This window comes from Helobdella robusta, assembly GCF_000326865.2.
Source record: "Helobdella robusta unplaced genomic scaffold HELROscaffold_35, whole genome shotgun sequence".
NCBI classification, from domain to species: Eukaryota; Metazoa; Annelida; class Clitellata; order Rhynchobdellida; family Glossiphoniidae; genus Helobdella; species Helobdella robusta.
Window position 1 is genome coordinate 677,924 of NW_008704704.1, and position 9,839 is coordinate 687,762.

At 31.2% G+C, this 9,839-nt stretch overlaps 1 protein-coding gene across 1 annotated transcript; it reads right to left on the minus strand.

The window, feature by feature from the left end:
- Positions 1-6,660: 6,660 nt before the first annotated feature.
- Positions 6,661-8,039, minus strand: HELRODRAFT_175811 (hypothetical protein; the record flags this gene model as incomplete). Its single annotated transcript, XM_009023196.1, has 3 exons — positions 6,661-6,851; positions 7,115-7,145; positions 7,953-8,039. The coding sequence occupies 3 exons, from the start codon at positions 8,037-8,039 to the stop codon at positions 6,661-6,663; spliced, it is 309 nt and encodes a 102-aa protein (XP_009021444.1).
- Positions 8,040-9,839: the final 1,800 nt, after the last annotated feature.

Consider the following 9,839-nt stretch of genomic DNA (forward strand, 5'->3'; position numbering starts at 1 on the left):
AGAAGTATAAATATAAGAATCATCAGCATATAGTTGACTAGAGAAAGAAAAGTTATTAATAATACGAGGTAGTTCAGAAGTATAGAGTATAAATAGAAGAGGGCCAAGGATAGAACCCTGAGGTACCCCGAAAGTAAGAGTAGAGGAGTTAGAAGTAGAATTATTGAGAACAACAGAAGAAAAACGATTACAGAGATAAGAAGAAAACCAAGATAGACAAGAATCAGTAATATTAAAAGAAAGATGCAGCAGTCTCAAGAGAATAGTATGGTCAACAGTATCAAAAGCTGAAGAAAAGTCAAGAGCAAGAAGAAGAGTAAGATTACTATTGTCACTAGAGAGAAGGATATCATTGTGTATTTTAAGTAAAGAAGTTTCAGTACTGTGAGCAGGTCTTTATTCTATCTATGAATCTGAATTTATTAATTATAAATATCTACTATTCTCTAAACACTCTACTTTTCTTAGAAATTCTATAACATCTGCTTCAAAATCTAAAAATAGGTGGTCTGTTCTATCTAAACTTCTACATAAAAAATCCTCTCACTCATCTTTTTCTGCTCAACAGTTTCATGACTTTTTTGTAAATAAAATTACTTCTTTAAGAACATCTAATTCTAATTTTTCTTCTCATAACTTTACTAAACTTTCTACTGAATCTTTTTCTTTATTTACTTCAATAAATCTTTTAGTACTAACTAAAATTATTAATTCTATGTCGTCTACAACCTGTTCTCTAGATCTACTTCCTTCTAATTTACTTAAAAAATTTTCTTCAATATTTTATCCAATCATTCTCAAATTAGTTAATTTATCTCATTCCACCTCTAAATTTTCTACTTCTTATAAGAATTCTATTGTTATTCTTATTCTTAAAAACTCATCCTTAGATCCTACCTCTTTATCTAATTATAGACCTGTAACTAATATTACTTTCATCTCTAAAATAATAGAAAAAGTAGTTTGTAATCAATTGTCATCTTATATATATTCTAACTTTTTGCTACCTGTATTTCATTCTGGTTCCAGACCTGCTCACAGAAATGAAATGAAACTTCTTTACTCAAAATACATAACGATATCCTTCTCTCTAGTGACAATAGTAATCTTACTCTTCTTCTTGCTCTTGACTTTTCCTCGGTTTTTGATACTGTTGACCATACTATTCTCTTGAGATAGTCAGAGAAGTAGGTAGAGAGTTTCAGAGAAAAGGAACAGAAAAAGCAAAAGCAGATTTGGCAAAAGAGTGTTTAATACGAGTTAAGAAAAAGCGAGAAGAAGACGATCGTAAACCGGCGTTTAGGTTCAATTAATATATCTGATAAATACTTAGAAAATAATTTAGATTGAAACTTATACATGAACGTGCAAATTTTAAAAATTATTCTATATTTTATAGGTAACCAGTGCAAGAGAACAAGATATGGAGATATATGAGAAAAGAAAGGGGCACGAGCAACTAGACGAGCAGCAGAGTTAAAAGCTTTACTTAAAGGATAGAGTATAGAGTCAGGAAGACCATAGTAGAGCGAGTTACAATAATCAATCCTAGATAAGACTAACGAAGTAACAAGATGAGTATTAATCTGAGAAGAGAGAGACATAGTAGAATCAAAGATAAAACCTAGACTACGAAACTTATGAGAGACATAAAGAGTTTCAGAATCAGGTAAGATAATAGGAGGAATAGTAATAGAGTGTTTAGATTTATTAAAACAAATTAATTCAAACTTAGAAGGATTAAGTTTAAGACACATAGAGTCAGACCAAGCGATAATTGAAGAAAGACATAGAGATAAATTATGAAGAACACTATTGAGATTAGATGGAGGAAAAGAAGTATAAATGTAAGAATCATCAGCATATAGTTGACTAGAGAAAGAAAAGTTATTAATAATACGAGGTAGTTCAGAAGTATAGAGTATAAATAGAAGAGGGCCAAGGATAGAACCCTGAGGTACCCCGAAAGTAAGAGTTGAGGAGTTAGAAGTAGAATTATTGAGAACAACAGAAGAAAAACGATTACAGAGATAAGAAGAAAACCAAGATAGACAAGAATCAGTAATATTAAAAGAAAGATGCAGCAGTCTCAAGAGAATAGTATGGTCAACAGTATCAAAAGCTGAGGAAAAGTCAAGAGCAAGAAGAAGGGTAAGATTACTATTGTCACTAGAGAGAAGGACATCATTGTGTATTTTAAGTAAAGAAGTTTCAGTTCTGTGAGCAGGTCTGAAACCAGATTGAGATACAGGTAGCAAGGAGTTAAAGTCTAAATAGGATGACAGAACTTGATTTTAGCTCACTCATAGCATTTTATTAACAAGGGGCCGCACATATTATATTTCACACAATTTACTTCCTAGGAATATATTGTTAAATTTCTTGTTACGTAGATCGTTTAATTAATTGATATAATATTGAAAGACATTAAAAGGAGAGTAATACACTAAGCAACGTTCTCGACTTGTTTATTATCCACCGGATCAACAGAAAAGGAAAAAGTGAAGTTACATACAAAGCAAAGAACATTTGGTCCAAATAAAAATAAATGTATATTATAAATCATAATGTTTTAATATAAAACATAAAACTTAACACCTTCTCGTTTTATTTAAAACATTAGATGACCTTAACCTAAATGTTCTGAAGACCCATCGCACACATCAGATTCTTTAGTCTTGGTTCTACCATTGGTTTTGTCAGAGCATCAGCAACTTGAAGTTCTGTTGCAACTCGTTCAACTGAAACTTCTTCTTCTGCAACTTTTTCTCTGACAAAGAAATGTCTAATGTGGATGTGCTTTGTTCTTCTGTGAAGTTCTGGATTGTGTGCTAAACGAATTGCTGCTTCATTGTCGACAAAAATTTCCGGCTTATTCTTTAGATCTACAATATCGTTCAACAATCGTTTGAGCCATATCACTTCACGAGCTGCTTCACTTGCGGCAACGATTTCTGCTTCAGTAGTTGAAATCGCAACTGAGGGTTGACGTTGGCTAAACCAACTGATCACGCTTCCTCCAAACATACAGATTACACCTGATGTCGATCTTCCACTAGATTTATCTCCTCCATGATCTGCATCACTGTAGGCTATAAGTGTATTGTTTTGACCAGACTTGTAAACAATACCGAAATTAGCTTGCAAATATCTGAAAATTTGCTTGACTTGTGCTACATTGGACTTGCTGGGTTTCTCCAAACTTCTGGATGCTACTCCAACTGCATATGCAATATCTGGTCTTTTTCTCGTCATTAAGTACATCAATGCACCAACTGTTGATCTGTAAGGAAATTTCACTTCCTCATGTTCATTTTTGTTTTCATTGAACTCCTCAGATTTTGTAATCGGAGTTGTACAGGGTTTACACTGATTCATCCCAAACTTTTCAAGAATCATTCTTGTATACGATGACTGACTGACATTAATATTTCCCTTCTCATCTTGATTAATCTCTAATCCATGGAAATATGTTGAAGGTTTAGATGTTATCTTGAACTCTGACTTTAATTCTTTTTAAAATATTTTTCGTTCTTCTTTATCGGTTCCTGCAACTAGTCCATCATCAACATACAGTGCAAGTATGAGTTTCTTCCCTCCCTGTATTCTAATGAACAAACAAGTATCTGCATCGCTTTGTTTGAAATGTCTCTTTTTCAAGAATTCAGCAAAGCGTTTGTTCCAACATCTTGGAGCTTGTTTAAGTCCATAGAGACTTCGCTTGAGTTTACAGACTCTTCCTGAATTATCTTTAAAACCTTCAGGTTGCTCCATGTAAATATCTTCATCTAGTTTGCTGTATAGAAATGCTGTTGACACATCAAACTGCATGAGTGACATCTTTTCATTTGCAGCAACACTTAATAGTGTTCTTATAGTTGAACTTCTGACCACAGGACTATAGGTTTCTTTATAGTCAATTCCCTTTTTCTGAGAAAAACCTTTTACCACTAGCCTGGCTTTAAAACGTTCAACAGAACCATCTGGATTGTGTTTTACCTTGTAGACCCATTTGCATGGTATTGCCTTATGACCTTTTGGAAGATTTACCAAATCCCACGTTTGATTTTCCTTTAATGAGTGCATTTCACTGTTCATGGCTTTAAACCATTCATCTTTTTCATCACTTTGAATGGCATCTTTGTAGCTCTCTGGTTCAAGTACTTCACATAATGCAGACATAACGAAAGGATCATAACGAGATGGCTTTTTGATATTATTCCTGTCACGTAAAACCATACCTTTGGTCTTTTGATTACAACAGTCAGATTGATCTTCTTCATCAGATAAAACTGAACTACGGTTGTGAACATCTTCATCAGTTGAAATATTTTCTTTAATCAAAGTTTCTTTATTTTCATCTTTGATTTCAACATCAATCGAAACTGTATCATCTGAACAACTTTCTTCTTGCAAAATCACTGTATTTGGTTTGACAACCTTCTCATCAAAAATAATATCTCTTGATCGATGCATTTTAACACGTTTCTTATTCTGATGTCCCATTCGTTCATGGTATAACTGCAATGCATCTTGATCATTGACAAAGTTAACTTCGACTTCAGAATTTAACGGTCTAACAGTTTTTGCAACAAGTTTGAACAAACCTCCATTGTTGTTTCTTATTCCAACAACATTTATCACATTGTCAATAAGTAGATGACAACTTCTTGAGGTTGAAACAAAAGAGCTATTTCTGTTCTTATCTTGAGTTGCAAGTACTGAGAACAAATTTCTTTTTACTTTTGGCACATACAAGACATCTGTAAGTTTAACAGTTTGCTATTTATTATTCACTTTCACTTGAAGATGAATAATTCCTTTTCAAAAAGCTTCTACAGTATCACCATTTGCAACATATAATTTACTCGGTTAAGAAAATTTTTCAAAACTTTGAAATATGTCTCTTCGGAAAGTTAGATGACACGTTGCACCATTGTCAAAAAACCATTCATCAGTGTACGCTGACTCATCAATTGCAAAAACACTTGATTGCATAACAACTAGTGATTTCTTATTGTCATCGCGTAGATTGTTATTTCTTGGTTTTGCTGGTCTACCATCAGAATGCCATTTTTCACAATGGCATTTCTTACAATGTGACCTGGCAATTTGCAATAATGACATATCAGTCGCTTTGGTTTGCTGACAAATTTATCTTGTTTTTGACCATTCATGTTTAGTGATGATGACCTTTTAGTTGTTGCTTTGACAAATAATACTTTATTACATTCTGTTTTGCCTTCCAAAGATCTCTCATAGCTACACAGTTGATCTGTGAGTGTTTCGACTGTTCTTTCAGTCTTATTCAACAATCTCCAACTTGCAGCAAATGAAAAATATTTTTCTGGCAAGGTTTCAATTATTTGACACATCAGCAACAAGTCACTGTTTTCATCTTTTCCTAACTCAACCTTTAAATCTTTCCAAAGATTCTTGAGTTTTGTGACATGAGTGACAACATCATCGCTTTCATCCATTTTATAACTAAAGAACTTCATGCACAAGTTGTATGCTTTATCTTCATTAACTTCATCATACAATCTGTGAAGTTATAACCAAACATCCCTGGCATTACTGAATGAACGAACTTTTTCATAAGTTTCATCGGTCATGTTGGTTGACAGAACAATCATAGCACTACAATCTGCTCTGTTGAATCTGTTCAAAGCAGTTTGATATTTTGCTATCACATCTTTATTTGAGTCATCGTTCGATTCATCTAGAACTTTTAATTTGCCATTTACTACATCCATTGCATCAGGAATGCCGTGTAGTATTATACAAACCCTCGATTTTCAGTTCAACCAATTAATTTTGCCTTCTAGGTGCTTGATTTGCACTTTTGTTAAATCCATTTCTTCCTTGTCTTTTCAATTTGACCTTTTAATTAGAAGCAAAATATCGATTTTCAGAGAATGAAGAAGCACATGCTTTCTCTTCACTTCACTAGTCTTCACAAAAGAATCTTCTGATATTTCTTTATTCTAAATTTTCTTCGTCAAATCAATTAATTAAGAAAAACGTTATCTGGGTCCCATAACCAGTTAAATTTCTTGTTACGTAGATCGTTTAATTAATTGATATAATATTGAAAGACATTAAAAGAAGAGAAATAAACTAAACAACGTTCTCGACTTGTTTGTTATTCACCGGATCAACAGAAAAAGAAAAAGTGAAGTTACATACAAAGCAAAGAACATTTGGTCCGAAGAAAAATAAATGTATATTATAAATCATAATGTTTTAATATAAAACATAAAACTTAACATATATAAGAGAAAATATAAATAATAACCATAGAACAACCCATAGAAACTGAAATAAAGCTCTCAATCGGTTTAACTTTTTACTACATTTAAAATTAATATTATTATATTTAATTTAAACTGTTTTATAATATAAAAATATTAATATTAAATAATGCTCTCAACCGGTTTAATTTTTACTATATATAAAATTTTGAATTATATATAATTTATACTGTAATATAAAAATGTAAATATCCTGTGAACGTGGTCGATCCTGTGATTCTACCCATGTACCCCATTTGTGTCATTAATTTTTGTATAAATTTCTTAACTGATATATTATTAAATTATTATATCAATAAATATGTGCAATCATAAAAATTAACTAATATGTTAATATTCTTGATCCTTATAATATTTGTAGAATAAATTTTCTTCCGAATTCCTCCGTAAATTTGACATGAGAGATAACCGATATTTTTTGGTACATCTTAACTAGAATCTCGATCTTTGTTCGGAAGCCAGATTCAACTTTTAAACAACTTCTGCTTGTTTGGGACGCAGATGGGATGTGAAATTCGAGGAATCGCAAAATAATTTCTAGCGGTGAATGCGATGCGGCATTCTTAAATTAAATGGAACAGACAAAGAAGGCGAAAAATATTGCGAATATGGCGAAGGTAGTAAAAGTTGATAATTGTTCACTTTGATGTCTGTAATGTAAAGCTGATGGGAAATGGACCATTCCCTATCTATCAGTTTTCAATTTTAAATGAGTTTTTATTTCAAATGATCAACACATTGATTGAATTAATCTAATTATCATTATCAATGGATCAATTAAAATAACTTATTTGACTAACTTGAGGAAAACCAGTCAGATGTTTGCCACACCTTTATTTGAAAAATGATTTAATTAATTAAATTTTTAATTAATAAAATTAAAAAATAAGTCCATTTTGAGAAAAACCTTTTAGTTTTTCAAATAGAATGTAATTTTCTTTTTTTACAGTTTTTATTTTTATATATTTTTTATCAGACCAAGCAAATTTTTAAAAATATTTTTTGTGAACATTTCATTATCATGCAAATCAGCAAGGTAGTTGCTATTTTATATCTTTAAAAAAATGTTTAAAATTAAAATAGTTTTGTTTGAAAAAAACTTTTTGTTTTTCAAATAAAACATTATTTTTATTGTTTTCTTTTTAAACATCTAGATTTTTGGGAAAAGTATTTTATCATCTCCTACAACTCAGCAAAAACTTTAAAAATTAATTGATCTTTTTAAGTAAAAAGAATTAATTTTTCAATTAAGACATCATTCATTTATATTTATTCAGACAGAGTCAAGGAAGTTTTGTTTGTAACAACAAGGTAGTTGCTGAAAAGACGTAGTGTAATATATATACATACATCTATATATATATATATATATATATATATATATATATATATATATATAATTTGTGTTAATATTAATAATAATTATAATCACTTTTTTATGTCAATCCAGTTATTCAATGCTATGTAATGTCTGATCATTTCCTATTAGTGAAGTAGAAATGATTTTGGGGTTTTTTGTTCAAATGTGATCACCTATCTCCCAAGCTGCACTGTTGCTCTATGGTGATTTTATTTTATTTATTGTAACACCAAAAATTTGCTCGATGAAATATTGTGATCTGCTTTTTACTTCCTCACCATGCTTTTTTCCATTTTTGACTTCTGTTTATAATGTGTTCTTGGAAATGGAACTTTTCCATCTGCTTTCAAAAATGCAGCTGTCATACCGTTGTTGAAAAAAATAAATTTTGACAAAAAAAGCAATTATCAGCTGGTGCTGAATCCAGTGGCATTCCTAGGTCTATTGAGGCCCGGAGCAGAATTATTTGTGAGGCCACATATATTGTCAACTTTTCTTAAAATTCCCCCTACCCGGTTGTGAAATATTTTTCAAAATTTTGACCCTTGTCAAAGTTGTCTAGAACCACCACTATATATATACTCCGGTACTGCACTCACTTGATTTGATTCTTACCTATCAGGTCGTACTCAACAATTTGTTTTTAAAATCGTTATGTCAGATGTCAAAACAGTTACAACAGGTGTCCCTCAAGGATAAGTTTTAGAACCTATTTTGGTTTTGTTAAATGCATTAGATGTTGCGAAAATAATAATATCCCATGGATTCGTCTGTTTTGCATTTGCTGATGATATACAAATAATAACAACTGGCAGACCAGAGTCTTTTCAAGCAGGGATTGAGGCACTGGCGAATTGTTTGCTGAGAATTGGACAATGGATGCCAGGTTGCTCTCAGAGGCTAATTCATTGTAAAATTCAAGTGCTCCCAGTGGGGACCAGGCAACGATTGTCATAGTTTAACATCAGTTCAAAATGGGTTGGTAAAGTTGATTTAACTTTTGCTCCAAGAGCGCTGAATCTGGGCGTCTGGTTTGATCACAAGCTCACAATAGAACAACATATTAAAATGCTATCAATTACAAACATGATTCAGCTAAGAAAATTATATAAATTTCTACATTACTTGAATAGACCTGCATTAGAAACGCTGGTCCATGCTTTTTTAACATTCCATTCAGATTACCGTAACAGCTTGTTTTTAAGTTAACAGCTTGTTTTTAAGTTGCTTGACAAATCAATTGTTATGATTCGGTCAATTCAGAATCGGGCTGCAAAATTAGTAATGAAGGGTTTGAAATTTGACCAGCCAACACCGCTTTTGAATGAACTTCACCGGTTAGAAATCAATAAAAGAATTATCTACAAAATTTGTGTACTAGTGTTTCATTCATTAAATAGTTTGGCACCCGAGTATTTATCAACCAAGTTTATTTATAATACAGTTGAACTGGGTACCGGCTTAAGATTGAACAACATGAACCTGTCAGTAGAACCTAAGACTAATTTGTTACTGGTCCAAGTGTTTGGAACAGTCTTCTGATGTCGCTTAGAAGTTCAGAATTTTCTCTTTCTTCGTTTAAAAAAGAATTGAAGAATTTTCTGTTTTTATCAAATTAACCGCTTTGTTTTTAATTCAGAATTTATGAATTTTTTTATTTTCTATCAAAATGACGATGATTTATTTTGTTTTCAACTTTGTCAGTTTCACTTTAATTTCTTTCTATTTTGAGAGTGCCTTTGAGAACATTTTTTAAATTAGCACGTGTTCATAAATAAATTCTTAATATATATATATATATATATATATATATATATATATATATATATATATATATATATATATATATATATATTTGTCATTTTTTGTCATTTTCAAAGTTTTATTCATAATCAACAACATATCAAATAAGTGAATAAAAGTTATGAAGTTGAATATGCGGAGACCGAATAAGACTGTTTGTCTTGTGGTGGCCACCGCAGGTAGATACATGAATAGTTAATGGAATAAAATAAAGAAAATAACTGAAGCAGAAAGATAATTGAAGATAAATAAGTAAATGTTCGTGTCATTCATATATAGACATATAACTATGTTCGCTCAGTACATATATAAACACATAAATGTTTAATCATTCATAAAGACCATTCATCCGCATCATTGTC